The sequence below is a fragment of the Octopus bimaculoides genome, chromosome 16 (genome assembly GCF_001194135.2).
Source record: "Octopus bimaculoides isolate UCB-OBI-ISO-001 chromosome 16, ASM119413v2, whole genome shotgun sequence".
Classification (NCBI taxonomy): domain Eukaryota; kingdom Metazoa; phylum Mollusca; class Cephalopoda; order Octopoda; family Octopodidae; genus Octopus; species Octopus bimaculoides.
The window spans coordinates 51691150-51712307 of record NC_068996.1 but is presented as its reverse complement, the minus strand read 5'-3'; the positions used below and the strand labels follow the sequence as shown (position 1 = coordinate 51712307).

Sequence of the window (21158 nt, the reverse complement as noted above, 5' to 3'; positions counted from 1 at the left end):
CTATAAACACCATATCAGCAGTTCTCAAACTGACATATACCAGCCCTTGCCTAACCAAAAAATATATGAGTAACAAAACATAATAGAACCTGTATCTATTATAATTCTTCCTTCTTTACCATGGTATTAAAGAAATTTAAAACCATTTTAATGGCAATGTGCCTGATTCCCATGCCAGTCCTCTTAGTGTCCATCCCAATGAAAAACTCTGCTCCAGATATGATAATGTGATTTTATGTGAGACTTAATTTTCATATGTTATACAATAAAATGGCAATTAGAAAAATATAGCAAGTTATAAAACAGAGAAAGGTAGGTTAACACAAACAAACTCATCTATGTCATATATCATGCAAGTATCAGGTACATTTGTAATAACATTAACGAAAGTCAAAAAGAAAAGAAAAGGAAAAAAAAAAAAGTAGCAGAAGAGAATTCCACTGTTTTTCAGCAGCATTTTATTTACGTAGAAGTTCAATATTGTATAAAGTGAACAATGATATTAGCTGTTGGATTCAAAAAGTAACAGTGATCAATAACCAATCATTTGAAACTTTTGAATCACAACTTTTGAAAAGGACATTGTGTAAAATGGAGGGACAACTACGAAAAAATATCCTATGTTTTCAAAAAAAAAAAAAATTAAAAATAAAATAAAATAAAATTAAAATTGAACTAATAAAAAGAGGATAAATTTCTATGTTGACATGTATATGATACATCATGATCAAGTCTTAAAAGTATGAATAAAAAGTATGAATTAATGAGTTAGTCTTAATGCAGTCTACTTGTCTACAATGATAAAACAATACATTTCATTGACTTGTAAATAGAACCATAAAAACGACTGAACAAACTATATGAAGCTCATCTTGCATGTTTGAATCAGTATTTTCCCTATCAATCCATCCACATATTTTTACATATTCACTCACTAATTCAGTCAAGGACCAACCTTTACCTTTAACTGAAATTTATATATCTATTAATATGGAATGAGAAAAATGATAGGTGAATATCCCAAAGTACACGGAAACAGAAAATATATGTGTAAATCTGCAGGGGAAGAAAACGTATGTATAAAATAAAATTAAAAAAAAAATACAAGTGGTATAATAAATTCATGACCTGAAATAGATCATGATGTAGTGAACTGAGGAATTTGAATAAAAATTATAGCTACAAAGGATTATTATAGCTATAAGGAATTTTAAAAACAAACTCAATATAAATTTGTACTAAAACAATTGCAGTAAAACTAATATTGATAGAAAATATTTTATAAATAAATTTTCAGTTTACAGATACTTTCTGATCATTTGCTGTAGACATTTAGCTGAAGTCACATTTTAAGAAAGCTGAAGTAACATTTGAATATCAAAAATAACACACAGAGACATTTAATCTTATCTATTTTTACAATATTTCCATATAAGAGAAATAAAAGTAGAAACTGATTCGAAAACAGTGGAATATTACATACAGAATCTCTAATTTATGCTATTATATACACAACATGATTAGAAATCATTTTTTTTTTCCTTCTGCTTTCAATGAAATGATGATATATTTTGTTGTGTTTTTTTTTTTTCTTAATATTTTCATTTTTTCAAAACTGATGTGAATATGAAATGTTTCAGAAGACAAAAGTTCTTCCTATTCACAGCAAATGTGATTGTAGCAGAACACAAGATCTCTTGACCAGGTGATTAATAGTAGTAGTAGTAGTAGTAATAGTAGTAACAGCACCATAACTACAGACATACTGTAGTTCTATGATACTTTTCATAATTCACAAGAGGAAAAATGCATTTAGACAGGAAGACAATAAATGAGAAAGAAATTAAATGATTTTTAGAAAATAGTATGATATTACAAAATGGAGGAAAGTGTCAAAACAGAGAAATCAATAATGCAATAATAATGTTATTACATACAGTAAAAATGATGTTTTGTTTATATCCTAGTAAGAATGCTGTCATAATGAAAATTTTACCATTACATTGTGTCGGGAGTCATTTTTATGAGCACATTTTTTTTTTTAGAAATTGTAACATGAAAACACACATTCTAAAATTTAATGGCAGAAGTCACTATTAAAAAGTAACATTGGAATTAGGCACTAGTGGCACGATATACAGCAGAAATGTCACTTTCACCATAACCCAAACGCCGAGCCTTTTTATAGAGCTGAAAAAGAAAAAAAAAATAATTATTACAGTGACATTACATGTACATATATTTTTAAAGAGATTTCAAAAAAATAATTGTTTCAAATTTAATCGTAAAACTTTTACAATGCACACACATACAGTTGTCTTTCAGTTCTACTTTAAGCACAATCTTAGTTTCAGCTGTTTTTTTGTTTATATTTTATGTGTATACTATTTAAAAATGCCACTTTGTTTTGTTAGTTCCATTCTGGTTTTCAATCCATTTTACTTTCCTTTCATTTCTATGATAGTGTGGTAGAAAGAACGCTAAAGTAGCACCTACAATAGTTTTTTTGTTTTTTTATATTCTGTTAAAATACTTTCAAGATTGAATACTAGTTTCAACTGACCAAACACAAACAAGTCACTTTCTCTACAAATGAAACTTAAAATATTAAATTGACTTCATAAAGTGCAATAGAAACTTCCAAATAATTTAATATGACACAGCAGCTATTAGATCAAGTAAAAGAAAGAAGACAATCAGGAACTTCAATAAATTCTAAACCTCCATACATGTACATTTATTGACGCCAAGGGGTCGATATCAACAACTTTGGAGACCCCTGATGTAAATTTAAAGAAATATGTTTGTAAGGGTTTTATTAGGAAAAGGAAAATATAAATAATTATAAGTACTGAAGGTCAATATGATCTGCTAAAACCTACAGACACAATTTAACATCATTTACAATAACATTAGTATGATGTTTCATTGCTCTATAACACTGTGTGATTTTTGTTTTAACAAAGGATATGCAATATCAAAATCTATTCCATGCACTGTTACAGAACAATGTCTATAAATATAAATTTGTGATAAAATTAAAATTCTAATAATTGTGAGATAATATTGGCATTTCTTGTGTTACAAAATCTCATTATGGAATTCCCCACTTTGTAAAAGTAAGATTACTAAGGCCCCTAATTTCAGAATACAGCTTGTAACTCAGATAAAATCTAAACCTTTTTTAAAAACATATGCAACCCATCCACTGACTCCAGTTTTTCTTTGTGCTTGCACTAATTCAACTCCTCCTCCATTAACATCAGTGTTCCATACTGGGATGGGTTGGACAGTTTAACAGGATCTGATGTGTTCAATGACTCCATCATACTTCCAATGTCTGCTTTGGAATGGTTTCTACAGCTGTAAGTTCTTCCTAACACCAACCACTTTACAGTATGAACTGGGTGCTTTTTACATGCCATCTGTACCACTTAGATTTCCAGGTAGCTTACAAAACTACAAACTGGGAAGGGACGGCAATTTCATGCTGAGAACATGGGATTTGCACTATAAAGGGGCAGGGGGCAGTACAGGATATTCTAGAGGATCTGCATAGCTACTCACACCTTGTAGGGGAAGGGGAGAGAAAGAGAAAATGAACAGTAGGGGCTGCAAGTGATAGATTAAAGCAATAAGGGGATCTTTTTTAAAACGAGGGCCACATTTTTCATTAATGTTTTACGTAGTGTTTTTGGTACCGAAAGACTTTCAAACTTCGTATACTTATCTATTTTGTGTTATAGAACAGAAAAATATTTTTGTATTCGAATTTATTTCATGTAAAAAATTGTCTTATTTCGATAATTTCAACCAATCACTGACAAGTATTCAGTTGTTTACATTTACTCCTTTGGCTGATTAAGCGATGTAAAGTGTATTTAATCTCCATACCTTCGTTTTATTTGCTTTTTTCATTTTAAATTTGCTTTAACCCTAACCCTAGGATTAGGGTTAGAGTTAGGGTTAGGGTTAATTGTTTCAGAATCGTTTGTTTATGTAGTCGGCACTTAATGTATATCGGCTGAATGGACGTCAGTGATTGGTTGAAATTACAGAAATACGACAACTTTAACATGGAATAATTTATGGATTTCTTTTTTTTTTAAGAAGACTAAGAGAAAAAGATGTTTTATATGACACATTCTACCAGTGTTCCAAGTTTCAAAGTGTTTCGTTAATGAAAAATGTGGCCCCCGTTTTAAAAAAGATCCCAATAAGGTATTTAGGTGGCCCCATAAGGCACAAATGAGTTGAAGAATCAGTTTACAAGATTGTATGAGAAGAACGAAGAGGTAGACTACCAGAATGGGTAGGGCTGAAAGGTGGATGAGCAGGGAGCCCATGAGGAGAATAGGGGGGATGTAGAAGAGAGTGGAAGATGGACAAGAAGCAGTAGTTAAGATGATAGCTGTCAACGATTGGGGTTAGTGATGAGAAGTATTATATGGTAGAGTAGTCTGCAGGACTGAGGGCAATGAGAGAGAGGCAGTCCTGAGCACAATACATAGTGGCATGTTTCAATGGAACTGGCCTTGTTTCTTTATTGATCTCAACACATTAGCATCGTTCCTTCCTCAACATGTGCACACCAACTGACCTCCGACTTGCTAATTTTAATGAAACCAAACAGTTCTTCCTTCCACTTCATTCCTCCAAGATACAGTACTCTACCAATATTCAGTATAACTAGAGACTGTCCACAAAGTGTAAATGAAAGCAGAAGTGCAAAAAGGAGTTGCAAAAAACAAATTATGTTGAATGTTAAACCAGATGTTTTGCAAGAGTACAGCCACATTATAGAAGCCTTAAACATTGTAATGGCTACAAAATGAATAACATGTAACAATGAGTATAAAATTAGGTCAAGGGCTCAAACAGTTATTCCATTCAATGCTCAGGCAATATTCTTCATAACTCCGAAGATGCACTTAAAACGGGATGGCTCCTGAGCCTGTGGATCAATGACCAAACTGAACTCAATGTGCTTATAAACACAATGGTCAAGTTTAGGTTAAAAGTTTTTATTATAATTTGCATAAAGTGAACATGCAACTTCTGGTGTGAAACCTTTACTTGCTAGTAAAGGTCTTGTTTCAAAGTTAAGAAGTGTCGGATTTAGCATAACATTATAGCCAAAGGAAGTTATACACCAGAGCAAGTGTACAATTTTGTTGAAACTCAGCCTTTTCATTTGTAGGAGAGAATCCTGCTGGAGATATGAAATTGAAACCCTTACTTGGGTATCATTCCCAGAGTTCAAAAATTGGTATTTTCATGCATAATAATGATTGTATCTCTACTTTTTTTTTAGAAAAAAAGGAGTTCCATTGAAACATGCCACCAGTTATTCAATCAATTTAACATTCATTTTTCAATCCTTGCTTGGGCCAGATTAAATTCACTGAGGCACGTTTTCTACATTTGGCTGCCCCCCCCCCCCCACCAACCCTCACGTTTTCAAGCAAGATAATCCCCAGTCATTTCAACAAATGACACTATGAACAGTGAGGCTTTTTGCTTACAATCACTGCATACACACATCAAGTCTTGGGGCAATACAAAATCAACACACACACAAGCAGGCTTCTTTCAGTTGCCATCTATCAATTTAACTTAAATGATAGTGGCCAACCCACACCCACAGTAGAAGGCTCTCTAGCTGACAGTATTCACACAATCAAACCAAACCCCTGGGAAATCAATGGGAAAATAGGTTCTTGCTTTACAGTAACATTTTCAAGAATGAATAAGGGATGTCTCTAACTGAATGCTACATTAATTTGAAAATAAGCAGTTGATAATTTGAATGAAGTGTGCTAAGCAATACAGTTTTATTTAGTAATTTAAAGAAAAAAAGTTACCTCATTTGCTGCAGCAGCAACATAAAGAGGCTGTTCAACTCTATCACCCAAATCTAATGCCAATCGTAGATCTTTCTGCTGGTGTTGTAAAGGAAAATGTGGATCATGTTTGTTATTCATTATGGCTGAAATAGAAATCAGAATTCAGCAGAAACTTACATTAGATTTTAAAAAATATATGCATATCTTCCAAATACAACTTGCAAAGACAAAAAAAAAAAGAAGAAAAAAAGTAAAATTTAGCTTTCAAGCAGGCTATCCTTCTGAGAATACAAATTGAAAGTATTAAAATTCGTTCCTCAATTATTCGTTAACAACAATCTAATATTCCGATCAATCCATAAAATGGAAAAAATTGGAGTGCTTCAAGCATGCTCTGCCAACTTGCATACCAAAAGCTCAAATTTGGAAACCTTTGTCAGGGAGTTTGATTTGTTTGGTGGCAAAATAAAAATTACTGGAGATGATGAAGAGTCATAAGATTTACAAGTGTAGTTATAAAACATCAATAGAACTTATAAAATACAAAGGTAATTACCTTGACTTTTGTAACAAACTGTAGTTGAAGCTAATGGACCTAAGGATAATATTGTTGCCACGTCTTCCTGCTCCAGGCCAGCTTTCTGAGCTAGAGCCATTGTTTCAGCTAAACTTGCCATCATTGAACCCAACATCATATTAACAACAAGTTTCATGCGAGTTGCCATCCCAGTCTCACCTGCAAAATGATTTGGTAAAAAGGTTGAGAGGATGTGCATTGGTAGATGAACAACATACATACATAATTATCCTTTATTATTTCAGCAGCAATGTCTTTAACTTTTACAATTACCACTCACACTTCAAACTGAAATTACCAAGATTATCTTTATACACTGTGATTATTTAGATCACCTTAGCAAACTGCTAAACTTTGGAAACCTTGGAAACAATTCTTATATTCACACAAATACATTTGATACATCTGTTTGTCCATAAACAAAAATGTTTTGAATACTGACATGGAAGCATGGTTAAGCTGTTTGCTTTGCAACTGCCCATAGAGTTAGAATCAATTACAATGAAAGGCACATTAAACATGTCTTGTATCAAAGTTCCATGTCAACCAAAGCCTTGTGAATAAAATTCAAAAGCCAAAAAGTGTACTTTGGAGGTAAATTTAATTCAGTAACCAGTTTAAGACTGCCATCATGAATTTTGAATCAACAATTCTTGCAAAGCATTATTGATCCAAAAGTGTCAGTATCCAACCATTCTTCAGATAATATTTTGTTCAAATCACCTGATGAAAATCTGGAGCACTGGTTACCATTTCCATGGATTTGCCATTAATCCATTGATAAAATGTCATTCAAAAAACTGGTTAACAATAATTTAAAAAAAAAAAAGTTTTGATGGAAAGAAACTCAGGAGTAGGTGGAAAATTCAGCAACATGTGCATCAATGTTAATAATAATCATTACAGAATGTAAATATATGATAGAGGAAAAAAATTAAAAGTTTTCTCCTCCCCCCATCATCAAGATCATAAGTTGCGCCATGGAGTCCACACATGACTTCCCACACTATATTCTTAATATACCATGAGAGCCACTGATATTTCCCAAAGGTGACGCCTTTTTATGGAACCTCACATTATTGTGGTTTAGACAACATTATTCCAATTTTAAGAAATGTACTGAACACATTTCTTTGTATTTTTTGGTTTTCAATTTAAATCAGTAGAAACTGAGAAAGGACCAGGTAAAAAGTGTCTTTGATAAATAAAACAATACTGTTTTCTGCTTTGTTGTAATATGACTGTAAATGTGTTACAGGAATAAAGAATAATTTCAATATAATTAATCTTAAAAAGATTATACTAAATCAGGATCCCTTTAATAAATATTAGGAAAACAAGAACTTAATTTCCAAACACTACTTTTTTTGGGGGCAATGTAATAACCCAGGTTAACCATTATAGCTATTTACTTTTTGCTACATAAATATGGCTTTATTGCACATTCTGAATGCTATGTACTAACTGGTTTATATCTCTTTTTAGTATCTTTTTCTTTCTGACGTCACAGATTTGAGACTTGTAACATAGTATCCTGATGACTGCTTCATCTTTCATTTTCAATTAGAAAGCTTTTCTGTAGTTTCTTCAAATCTGAGCTTTGAAGTGAAGGTTTACAATTGCTGATTTGATTCCAAATCAAACAATATTGTGACAAAGCTCTTCTCTAGTTGACAAGATTATTATAAATACAACCACACACACACACAATTTCCCTAACCATTTTCATTACGAAATTTACAAGTAAGTTGAGCTACTGCCTTCAGAAACAACATGTCCAGGCTATACAGGATAGTTTTGATAAAAAATAAAACTCCAAAAATATATATTACAGAAGTCAGCAATACACGCATTGATTTTTTTTTATAGCAAAAGTTCCAGAACATAAATAAAAGAGGAAGGAATTAGTTTTACTCCCTTAGAATAGAGAGTTCATTATTTGCTTTAAAACATGTTAATTAGAGTGCTTTTCATTGGAACAGCTGTACAGAATGTTGTTAAAAGTGAAATTAAAAGTAATACCTAGAAAAAAAGATCTTTTCCCCATTGCTTCAAAACTAGAATGACAATCTTCATAAAGCTTCCTATCGCCAGAGGCAAGAATAACAAGTTGTCCTTCCAATGCTGGTACTCTGCTCCCACACACAGGAGCTTCAAGAAATCTCCCTCCTCTTAAAACAACAGCCTGTGAAGCAAATACAGAAAATTAAGAACAGACAATTAAAAGACGTTTTCTAAAGATTAGGTTTAATTAGGAAAGTATACTTTGTTTATTCAGAGTAAATATGAAATTCTTGTACAAAGTAAGATTGCAAACGTGAATAATATTCTAGTGTTCTGCATTCCTCCAACATAAACTGAATTTCTTAATGCAATTAAGTTTCAGTGAAAACTCATCACTTTGGTTCTTCATATAAATCATACAACTCAATATTAAAGTCATATTCTCAGCTGAGATGTCTGTGTCTTACAAGCTACCTGGCAACCCCACTGTTGTCATATACAAAGCACCCCTGCTGACATCACATGGAAAGCATCCAGTACACTATGTGAAGTGGCTGACATTAGGAAGGACATCCAACTGTAGAAATCATGCCAAAGCAGACAATTGGGAGCCTAGTGCATCCCTTGAACTCTTTGCCAGCCCTTGCCAAACTGTCCAACTCATGCCAACAGATGTTAAACGATGATGATGATTCAAATAGGGCAGTGAACGGATTATTTTACTGAGATATGAATCCATTACTAATGTGGAAATCTACTCTGAATTTGTAATTTTCTTTTCAATCAAACAAAGCTAATTTCAATTTATGTAATTTTTTTGCATGGTCAAAAAGTTCCTTTTGCAACCACATGATTTCAAGTTCAGTTCCAGGGTGTCACACCATGGAAAAGTGTCTTCTGCTACAGCCCTGGGCTGACCAATGCCTTTTTTTTTTTTTTTTTTTGCATCCCTTATAACTTTGCAGTTTAGCAAAGGAGTCACAAAAAATAAATACAAAAAAATAAACATTGAGGTTGATTTGTTCAACTAAACCTGTCAAAGAGGAGTCCCAGCAAGGCTTACATTTGAATGACTGAAACAAGTAAAAGATGAAATATCTCTCTTCTTGTTTCATTCAGTTCATCCAAATGACTTTAACTAAAACACAGTTGAATTATTCTTTTCTACTCTTGGCACAAAGTCTGAAATTTTTGGGAGGGGGTCAGTCAATTACATCGACCCCAGTACACAACTGGTACTTATTTCATCGACCCTGATAGGATGAAAGGCAAAGTCGACCTCAGCAGAATTTGAACTCAAAACGTAAAGACAGACGAAATACCGTTAAGCATTTCACCTAGCGTTCTAACGTTTCTGCCAGCTCGCCGCCTACACAGTTGAATTATTACAAGCAGGAAGAGAATGGCTATAAAAATAACTGTCCCAGCTATTCCCAAATATCTTGATAAAAAAAACAAAAACAAAGCTTTCAACACAAGCATGAAAAAGAAAAGTAGAAGTCCTTTCATATATCTAACAAGGTCTACACAATATTATAAAAAGTTAGACTGTAACAATACCTCTCTAACATCTTTGATTGTTTCTTCATCAATAGTAGACATTTCAACATAACCTTTCCCAGATGAAATTCCTTGAATCACACCACAATTACCAAACACAACCTGAAAATAAGCAATTCAGAAAAACAATAACAAACACTTCATAGAATCTTTGCTAACAGTTCCATCAACATAGAACAGTAATACATTTAAGATTACTTACATCAGGTCAAATGAAACAGATGTTAAGAATTAAGAGACTAATTAAATACTTTTTGAATGATTGTCAAGTCCATCAATTTTCCAGTTCAGTTCACAAATTCTCATACATATATATATATATATATATATATATAAATAATCGAAATCGTAATTGAACTATATTCGATGACTGGCACCTGTATCACTGGAGCACTAACAGCATCATCCAAGCCTGATCATTGCCAGAGCAGCTGTCTGGCTTCCGTGCCAGTGGCACGTAAATAGCACCATTTGAGCGTGATCATCACCAGCGTTGCCTTACTGGCACTTTAGAAAACATTCGAGCGATGTCGTTGCCAGTGCTGCTGGACTGGCTCCTGTGCAGGTGGCATGTAAAAAACACCTTTCTGAGCGTGGCCGTTGCCAGTACCTCCTGACTGGCCCTCTTACCGGTGGCACGTAAAAGCACCCACTACACTCTCTGAGTGGTTGGCGTTAGGAAAGGCATCCAGCTGTAGAAACTCTGTCAGATCAGATTGGAGCCTGGTGCAGCCATCTGGTTTCACCAGTCCTCAGTCAAATCATCCAACCCATGCTAGCATGGAAAGCAGACGTTAAACGAGGATGATGATATATATAAATGTGTGTGTAGAGAGAGAGAGAGAGAGAGAGAGAGAGAGAGAGAGAGAGAGAGAGAGAGAGAGAGAGAGAGAGAGAGAGATGTGAATGACACCAGAGTTGTCTGTTTTATTTTCTCTTGCCAAATTGTTTGCATTTCTCAATATCATCTTCAACAGGAAATTTATTTTAAAAGAAATAACTTATTACACAAAGTAAACAAAATGCACATAGCCATTCAAAAATTTGTCTACAGAAAACTTAAATAAATATTTTTTCATTCTATTGTTTACCTTATAAGAAATGTCATAACAATAGATGACAGACACTTCTTTTTCATAACTAGAAAGTTATGTGAAAACAGAGTTGTGGTGGTGGTCATTTATCATAATGCCAATACATTGGTAAACAGCCAGATGACATTTCTTATTAAAATGAAATATTACATTTTTAAAGGTGTAGATCAGTGGTTCTCAACCCTTTTCCCCCTATGGGACTCCTTTGATTCCTATTTTACTTTCCAGGACCCTTGTACCCATTCAATGTTTTAAAAAATCCTATTACATTTTTACAATTAAATTAATATTAGGAATTGTATAAAATCTGTTTCTTTGTAACTCTCTTTCAAATGCATATTTTTTAAACGACAGTTTGCAGAAATGTGTAGATTACATGATATGCTGTTTCAAACATATAAATCTGAAGAACAGAGTTTACAAAATGCTGAAGTTATGGAAATTAATGATAACAAACTGTGGATAGGGAAGGACAATTTCCAAAAGATTTTCTCCCTACTTAATTTCATCAATATAATTGTAAAGCTATATAACCTTGATAACATATCTGGAAGTAAAAAAAAAAAACCAACAACCCACTTTTCTGAAAGCTATCAGGAAACAAAGTTGGGAGCAGCACCAATCTATAGAAAGGCCTAACTATCATTCTATCTCAATCTATCAATTTGCCTATTTCTTTTAGTCTTCCCAATACATAAAAAGATTCAGATTCACATGGATATTTGCCTACTTCAGTTTCTTCGCTTCCCATCATTTCAGAAAAATAGCTGAAGGACTCTTACAAACATTATCAAGAAATCTGCTACAGTCATTTTCATAAAAGCAAGTAAAATCACTGGCATTGATGTAGGGCATAATTTGCTGACCCCCACCCCTAAAAGACATATACTTGCCCTGTTGAAATACAAAAGTCAAAGTTCAAAAAGTGGCATTTATTGCACCACTCATGTTAATTTTAAGTTGAGAATCCTTTATTCATGAAAATTTTTGCTCAAATCAGTTTATTACATCCAGACTATTTTGCAGATGTCCAAATTAAGGAATTATCAAATTTCCTTCTGAAAATGTTATCTAACATACATCCCTCCATTGTTAGCACTTCCTATTTAGGAAGTGTTATCCACCATGTGGTGTACAGAAACAAAAGCAGATAAAAATTAGCATGCAGTTTATTCAATTAAAAATGTTTTTTTTTTTTTAAATTCAAATGTCATTTACATAAAAAACATCCAGTCCGCACTGTAAAATGGTTGGCATTTGGAAGGGCATCCAGCTGTAAAAACCATGTCAAAACTGACCTTGCATGTGCTGGTGCCAGGTAAAAAGCACTGAGTCCACTCTGCAGAATGGTTGGTGTTAGGAAGAGCATCCAGCCATAAAAACCCTGCCAAAACAGACGAAGGAGCCTAGAGTAGTCTTCTACTTGGCCAGTTCCTGTCAAACCATCCAACCCATGACTGCATGGAAGACAGATGTTGAATGATGAGGAATTATATATCACAAGCAGAAGGACTCGGTTTCACTGGGGTTATAAACTCATAGCCTTAACACAGTATTCTTTGCGTGTAGTGTAATTTGACACGTTCCTTCTAGGTAAATATTTTGTAAAGGATTTTTTAAGTGCATTCAACATGTCTGACCTCCAAACTGTAAGCCACTTTTTCCCAGAAAAGAAAGAGGGGGAGGGATGGTGATGACCTCGGAGTTTCCCACCAATGGAGTTTTGTTTTTCTTTTCCAGGTTATTTTGCATACTTTCAATGAATGTGACATCAAAATCATGCATAAACGGCTCCTTTCCCCCAGAAAAGGAAAGATTTGGCTGCTATTTCTAGCACGCCCTGCTACCACAAAACATCTATTTATGATAAAGGATCCACTGATATTTCAGTGTGAAATAATTTTTTGACCCCTCCTTCCCTTTCTTTTCCGGAAAAAAGAGGCTTGGAGAGAATGATAGAGTAAGAGATAAAAAGAGAGGAAGTACAATGAGAAGTTAGATATGGAACACACCTCCCAAATATGGTACAGATTCATGCAGTTGTTTTCATGTGAAAAGCAAACACACACATAGTTAGATAGTTAGACAGACAGACAGATAGATAGTCATAGTTGCTACGTCAGACATACACGTATGCGTCTAGCTAGCTGTAGTTGCTTTGTCAGTACTGGAAGTTGATGTTGAAAAACCATTTTAAAGAAGTTAATCTTATATAAACAATATTATTTATTTCAATAAGAAAATAAAATGAAGACCCTATTATGTATCCAAGTTCAAATTATTCATGCATCTCAAGTATGGAAGCAATTCACACTGCCGTTTTCGCATGAAAAGCAAATACACACAGGTCTATTTTATATAACAGATTAGTTCCTTAGGTACTAATGACAGAAACTTGTGTTTATCCAAATTTCTCCTTTGCTCTGTTTCTCAAAACTAGTAATACTACTAACTATAGTAGTAAACCAGTAAACTGGGAGCAAATTGAATGATGATAATCTACAGGGAGCTCTTACTCAACTGTAGAATTTATAATCTAGCTGCACACAGATTATGTTTGTGTGTACATACATATAGACCACAGTCTGCTATGTGTCACTAAAAAGGAAAACTATAATTGATATATATATATACATATATATATATATATATATATATATATATATATATATATATATATATATATATATATATATATATATATACACACACACACACACACACACATACATATAAAAATACACACACAGTACAATAACAGGAATATAATCAGTAACATCCATCTCTTGTTAGTTTGTATTATTCCTTTTTCTGGTATCTGATGCTGAAGAGGAGATAACCACTTCAAAATGCATGCAGCCTTCACTTTGGTTAGAGAAGGTGCTTTTAACAAACTTGGTGTGTTTACTCTCATTTGTTTACAGTAAGTTTTCCCATAACAAAATAGAGTGAATGGTCTTCTTACAGGTTTGAGTGTGTTCCAAGCATATTTAAACAAGTAACAAGTCTGTGTGTGTGTAATACACATACACAAGTACATTGTAGTAGGCACATGAACGCAGTGTTGTGAGTAAGCAAATACTTAAATCAGTTCAAGTGTATTTGGGATATATTTGACCTGTGTAATGGCCATATTCACAGTCATTTTAGGGTGCCCTCTAGTAGGGTGTAGAGTGCATTTCTAGCTTCTTGTATTCCAAAAACGAGAAAACCCTGAAATGATTGGAAGATTTTACTTCCTTGTAATAAATCAATATCAAAACATAACCGGATTGTGTGACTCGGGCCTGGGATAGAACAATATGTTTATAATAGGCATGAGAAAGCAGGGTTGTAAGTAAACAAACATTTAGGTTTGTTCAAATAGGTTTGGAATATATTTCGCCTGTAATTCACTGCTGTTTGCTGCTGAGAAAAATTCTTACCATAGGCAATAAACACCAAAAGTCATTTCAAGGTGTCCTCTGGTAGAGTGGTGAATGCATTTCTACACACATACATCCACATACATATACACATACACACAAACATGTATACATGCACACCTATGTATCTTAACTTATACATAGAAGGGATGGATGGCTATGAACAACTAGGAAGACAGACAAACTTGAAGCAAACTTGGAGTAAAGAGGGTAAGTGATTGATGAGGTTGTGCACGGCAATGGAAAGACTTTGACAAACCTAGTTGATTGACCGACCAAACAATTCATTAGTTAGTTGGTCAAATAGTTAACTAATTGACAAATAAATAAGTGAAACAGAACCAATGTGCATTTATTATTGGCATGCTTTAACACATGGGTTCAAATCAAGAATCTTGGAAACCAAATTCAAAAGCGAAATATATATATATATCAGCTAAAAAATTCACACGCCATGCAGACTTTTAAACTAGCCCCTGCAAAGGGCTAATTGAGATTGCAGCCCAAAACTAAAGAGAGCTAAATAGCATGACTATATGTTCCAGTGGTGTTCAATCAGAAGTTAAGGACGGATGAGAATTAATTCTGTAATGCAATCATTCTTTTTTATTGTTCCAGTCCTAAGTTGAATTCCTATTGTTGGCCAATCTGTCCCAAAGTTCTTATCTCAATGAAGCGAATGTCATTTTATCTACCTTGTTGACCTCTGATGTCTTCCAGCAAACGCCAACCAAGATGGCATGAATCAGCCAAGCTTTACCTGCTAGAAATAGCAACCTAAATGCTTTTTAAATCAGATCCCGATACTGGATGTTCAAGAACCAAATGAAGGGCAGATTTTCAATCCTAGGATCATCCAGATTCCAAAAAGATATAATATAGCACCTTAACTCTTTAGCATTCTAACTTTTATTGCTATCTCCTCTTTTATTTCTCCAAAGTTAGCAGTTTCGTATTTTAACCTTTCCAAACAAGTTGTAGTACACCTGAGCAATGTATTTCATAAAATTATTGTTATTATTAAACAAAGCTAACATCCTTAAATGGATGTAAAAGTTAGTATTCATGAATGTCAATACAAATGAGCTAAAAGAAAAAGGTGTGCAAGAGAGGAGGGTTCAGTGGTATATATATATATGGAGGATGACTGTTGCATACCAAAGTGCTAAGCACTCCAAGTTAGTGGAAGCTGTGGAAGAGAAAGGCCAAATATGACTTTGGATGAAATGGTGATGGCTGACCAGAAGATGCTAAAGGTGATTCTGGTGCTACAGAAGACCCATGGAAAAACACAAGTAGAAGAATGGTTAAGAAGCAATAACATGACTACTACTCACCCACCTTCCTCTACAGGCTTTTCTTTCGCTGCCCACTTACCATAGTTTCTGTGCCTCCCCAACATTGCATTTCAGCTTTCTCCCTCTAACTTACCTACACATTCCTCTTTCCTTCAATAACTTTTTGGATTCCTCTCCCCCTTAGCCTATTGCCTCCTTCCTGTCCTTTCCCCTCACACCTTATTCTCATCCTTTCTAATGTTGGATAGTCTTAGACACCCTCTACATAACCCACCCAAATTTTCAACAATTCTATCCTTCGCCACCTTCCTTCCCTCTTACCATTTCTCATCCATTCACCTAAGTTCATCGCCCACTCTCTCTCCTGTTCTCTCTTAATTATGGAGAATGGAATTAGCAGCCAGGAACGACTTTAAAGATGTAATGTCAGGCAATAACTAAACAAACTGCACCTTAGTTTACTTCAAAACTAGTGTCACTGGCACCTAAAATTGTCACTCAAAGTTCACTATCAACATCCTCACTTGTCATATTTCTTATGAAAGGCTTTTATTGATGTATCAAACAAAGAAAGTGGAAGATTTCATCAAGGTATCCCTTTCAACAAAAAACAATAAAAAAACATCAAGGTAAATAATGAGTAGTTTTCTTCTTTTTTTTTTAATACTAAAAATAATAATGTGCATATGTAGTTGTAAGTGACATAACTAAAAAATAGATACTACCAAAAACGGAGGAAAAGAAAGATGTTGGTAATAATTTAAGAGCAATGGAAACAAACATCAAACAAATTTTTTAAATGTTTTCCCTTGATCTTTTTTTGCAGCTTATGTCACAATTTACAAGAAAACTGTTACTCCTAACACAAGCAACATACACACAGATGCTAAAATCTCAATACACAGAACAAAGGTGACTACTCTCTATTGCCCCATGTGCCAATCAGTTTGTTGAGCAAATTAAATGGAGAAAATTGCAGGATGCTCCCACCCCACAAAAAATACTCAAATCCTAAAGTTATTTCTGGACTAAGAACAATTCATTTGAATCTGACGGATCAACACCAGACATCAAGTGCAAACAGAAAAAATAGATAGAAAGCTCTGGTTATCCCCAAAGCCTCTATCATCAGATGATAACCGGTGCATTCAACGTGATATGGCCGTAAGCTATTTAATTCACTGACAAGATCATCAAATAAGTTGTCACTCACAGAATGGTTAGCTACCACTTATCAAAGTTTCAACGTGAAAACTGAGGTTGGGGGTGGGTAAATTTCAACAATACATGGGCCAATGTTAATAGCAAACATTACAGAAGGTAAAGAAATAACAGAGGGAGGGATTAAAGTTTTCTCCCTTAGATTAAGAGTTCATAACTTCCTTTAATACAAATGGGGAGGAATCACAATTTGTAGTTTCAGTTAGTATTAGATAGACATGGCATCATGCAGACTAATGTTTTACTGGATGTTAATGAGTTAAACATTAAAGAGCAAATGTGAAAAAGGGATTTCAAAATGCAATCAACATAACTGAATTAACTAATTATATGAGTGGAACTGTGTGAAAACTGAAATATTGTAATGCAGTGTAAAATAATTATAAAAGAAGTGGATCTCTGTCTGTCTGTCTGTCTTACACAACATCTATTAGAGGGAGAAAAAGAAGAAAATGTTGAACGAAATACAGTGCAAGTGTGAGAAAGAAATAGTGTGTATGTGTGTGTACGTGAAAGATAGAGAGATAGGTAGTGTTGTCACCATAGTAACTAATGCGAGTTTTGATTAAAAACATGGCAATTTTAAGTGCAACTCTTTCAACACAAGGCAACACAGCTTAAAAGAAAATCTTTCATTATATAACAATATAGTGATTTTTTTTTTGTTCGCGTATGCGTATATTTCTGTGTTTCTGTATGTCTTTCCACATAGAGACAATGCAATGCAACACCTTCAAAAAAGAAAATGAAAAAGAAACACTTTCACTATATAACAATAAAGTTATTTTTTTGGTTGTTAGTTTGTGTGTATCTTTCAACATAAACACAACACATGCTTTAAAAATGACATTCACAATAACAAGAGGTGGTTGTTGAGAAAGAAATTCAGTGAGAGAGAATTTGTGTGAAAGACAGAATTTGTTTCAAGACAAAAACAGGTTGTTGTTGTTGAGAGAGAAATACTGTGAGAGAGTGCATGTGTGAAAGATAGATAGATAGGTAGACTGTTGTCACCATAGTAACTAACGAGACTTTTACTATATAACAGTCTACTATTAAAAGAAGGTATGCGCGTGATTAACAAATATTTTTACTGGAAGTGAAGTTATGGGTAAAGATTTAGTTTTGGAGTAAGAACAATTGTTAACGAATACTATCTTAACCCTTTAGCATTCAGATGACTATCAAATGTAATGCTTATTTATTTTGTTTTCAATTAATTTACCTATTATCATGCAGCTTTGAGATTTTGATGATATGATTGCTTAATTTTAGAATGAGATTGTAGATTGAGAGGCCACACCAAACTGGTAAAATATTTGCTTTACAAAACTAGTCTAAATCCAAGGATTATTTTAGGATTGAATTAAAATACAATATTTTTTAGTCAGCAAAGTAGATACAAAAGTATGAAGTATAAAATAAACTTACATCTTTCACAGCTGCAGTATCAGATATACAAGAAATGGTAATGTCACAAGCATGTACAACATCTGCAGGTGTGTTTTTCTTTAAGGCACCTTCTTTAATAAAATCCCGACACTGAAGAGAATTTAGAAACAAAAATGTAACAAACAGAAAAATAAAATACATGCTGAAATTAATGTAGGAAATGGTTTGGGCTGTTAGGGGAAAACTATAAATTATTTTCATACACAGAGTGCTGACAAGCAATGCATATTATCAAGTAAATTTATTTTTTAGAAAGGTTTTGCAAAAGCTTATAAATAATAACTGTTTCTGATTTTGGAGGGGGTAAATTGATTACATATTTAACTGGTACTAATTGAATCAACTCTGAAAGGATGAAAAGCAGAGTTGGCTTCAGTGGAATTTGAATACAGAACATAAAACATGAGGCATTTTCTCCAACATGGTAATGATTCTGTCAGTTTACCATCTTAATACTAATAATTCTTTCTACTATAGGCACAAGGACTAAAATTTGGGGGGAGGAAGCTAATCGATTACATCAACCCCAACTGGTGCTTATTTATCAACTCTGAAAGGATGAAAGGCAAAGCTGAACTCAGAAAATAAAAAGCCAGAAGAAATGTCACTAAGCATTGCCTGGCATGGTAACAATCCTGCTAGCTCACTGCCTTATTATTAATATTAAATCAGCATTGCTTGGAACTGCAAGAATTCTTAGCAGGGTTCTTGAAGCATGACCAGTAAACAAGTGTCCCCTTAGTCTTCTGGCTGTGGACAGCTGACCCTTTCCATCATACCCAGCAATATAAGCTATGAGTTTTGATATAATAATAATAATCCTTTCTATTATAGACACAAGCCTGAAATTTGGAGGAGGGGACTAGTTGATCATATCGGCCTCAGTGTTTCACTGGTACTTAATTTATTGACCCCAAAAGGATGAAAAGCGAAGTTGACTTTGGTGGAATTTGAACTCAAAACATTAGGATGGACAAAATGTCACTAAGTGTTTTGCCAGCTCACCATCTTAATAATAATAATAATAATAATAATAATAATAATAATAATAATAATAATAAATAATAATAATAAGTAAATAAACAAATAGAGACAACAAAAATACCTTAGTTGAGGTTCGATTCCAGACAGTAACCTCATGGCCAGAGCGTATTAAATTCATCACCATTCCTTGCCCCATGATCCCCAAACCAAGGAAACCAATTTTCAATTTTGTAGGATAAACATTTGTATTAACTGAAGAAATAGACCTTGAAAGAAGAGTCTCTTCAATCTGTGTGGCAGATGATACAGACTTCACTGGTAACTGTGTTGATTCCTGAAAGAGGGATTTCAAATATTCAACAGTAAATAAGAAATTAGAGTATACTTAAAAAAAAAAATTAATCAAATATTTTAACCCATTAGCAATCAGATTATTCAGTCAAATGTAATGGTTATTTATTTACGTTGCTTGAACTTGCTAATACATCATCTTTTTGCAATCAGAGTTTGATGATATGCTTGTTTATTTTTTGTATGATATTGTAGGGTAGGTGTGAGAGGCTAAATATGGCCAGTTTGAACATAATATATTTGGGCTGGATCTGGCTGGTTTAAATGCTAAAGGGTTACATTTCCTTTTTAAGTACACTTTTTTTAATGCTTCATTTTCTATCCTGCAAGTTACTTGGCGGCCTCACTAGTGCCAGTGGCACAAAGAAAAAGCATCCAGTGCACACTGTAAAATGGTTGGAATCAAAAAAGCATCAAATCATAGAAACTATGTAAAAGCTGATATTGGAGCTGAGATCTGCAGCTCCTGACATCCTGTTAAACCATCCAACCTATACCAGTATGAAAAACGTTAAAGGAAGATAATGATGACCTTTGCCAGTTTCTTATTCTCGAAATCCAAATATTAACCCTAGATTCTAAACACTAAGCTGTAAAATTTAACTTTGCCTTAAAATACTAACCCATAATCCCCGATTTTAAACCCTAACCATATTCTATTTCTAAAATCATAATTTCCTGCATTTAAAACAGAATTCTGAAGAAATTTCCCGAGAAAACAATTAAAAGATGAAAATGTTACTGTTGGTGGCAACCTCCCCAACGAAGAAGGGGAAGAATAACAGGAAATAAATAGTTACATAAAAATTTTGAAAAGAGCTGTTTTTATTTGCAAAATGTAGTTATCTCTGATACTTAAAACCCAAAAATCCAAAGACAGCTTTTGAAATGCACATACAAGTTACACATACATATAAACACAAAGAGATAAAATTACCATTTCCATCAGACATACACACCCTCACTCTTTCCAGAGGTACATGGCTAAATGGTTAGGATGTTGCAACCATGATCATTAAGATTGTAGTTTCAATTCCCAGAATGGGCAATATGTTGGGTTATTGAACAAAAAAACTCCCTTTCTTATTGAACTTAGTCCATTGAGCTGGGCAAAAATGAATAATTCTGTGAACGGCCAGTATTCCATCTAGTGAAGGATTATATATAAGCCACAGAATCTAGCAAACCAGCCTTATGAACCTAAGGCTTGGGAAGGACCTTTGATCCTTTTGATAGATCTTTGTTGCAGATGTTTCATGCTAGCTGTTATATATAATGAAATGTGAGAAGATAGGATGAAAAGATATATAGGCACATACCTGAGCATATATATATACATATATATA

The 21158-nt window shown here is 33.7% G+C and overlaps 1 protein-coding gene across 2 annotated transcripts in view; it reads right to left on the bottom strand.

Moving 5' to 3' along the window:
• Nucleotides 1-422: 422 nt before the first annotated feature.
• Nucleotides 423-21158, bottom strand: part of LOC106876941 (cytokine-like nuclear factor N-PAC) — a 69360-nt gene continuing 48624 nt past the window's right edge. For both annotated transcript variants that reach the window (XM_014925718.2, XM_014925709.2), the window contains 7 exons: nucleotides 19583-19795; nucleotides 18457-18567; nucleotides 9988-10089; nucleotides 8446-8608; nucleotides 6403-6582; nucleotides 5865-5989; nucleotides 423-2190 (listed from right to left, as the gene is read on the bottom strand). In XM_014925718.2, the coding sequence (XP_014781204.1) occupies nucleotides 2116-2190; nucleotides 5865-5989; nucleotides 6403-6582; nucleotides 8446-8608; nucleotides 9988-10089; nucleotides 18457-18567; nucleotides 19583-19795 (969 nt within the window). In that variant the 3' untranslated portion in view covers nucleotides 423-2115. The remainder of the gene's footprint in view (nucleotides 2191-5864; nucleotides 5990-6402; nucleotides 6583-8445; nucleotides 8609-9987; nucleotides 10090-18456; nucleotides 18568-19582; nucleotides 19796-21158) is intronic.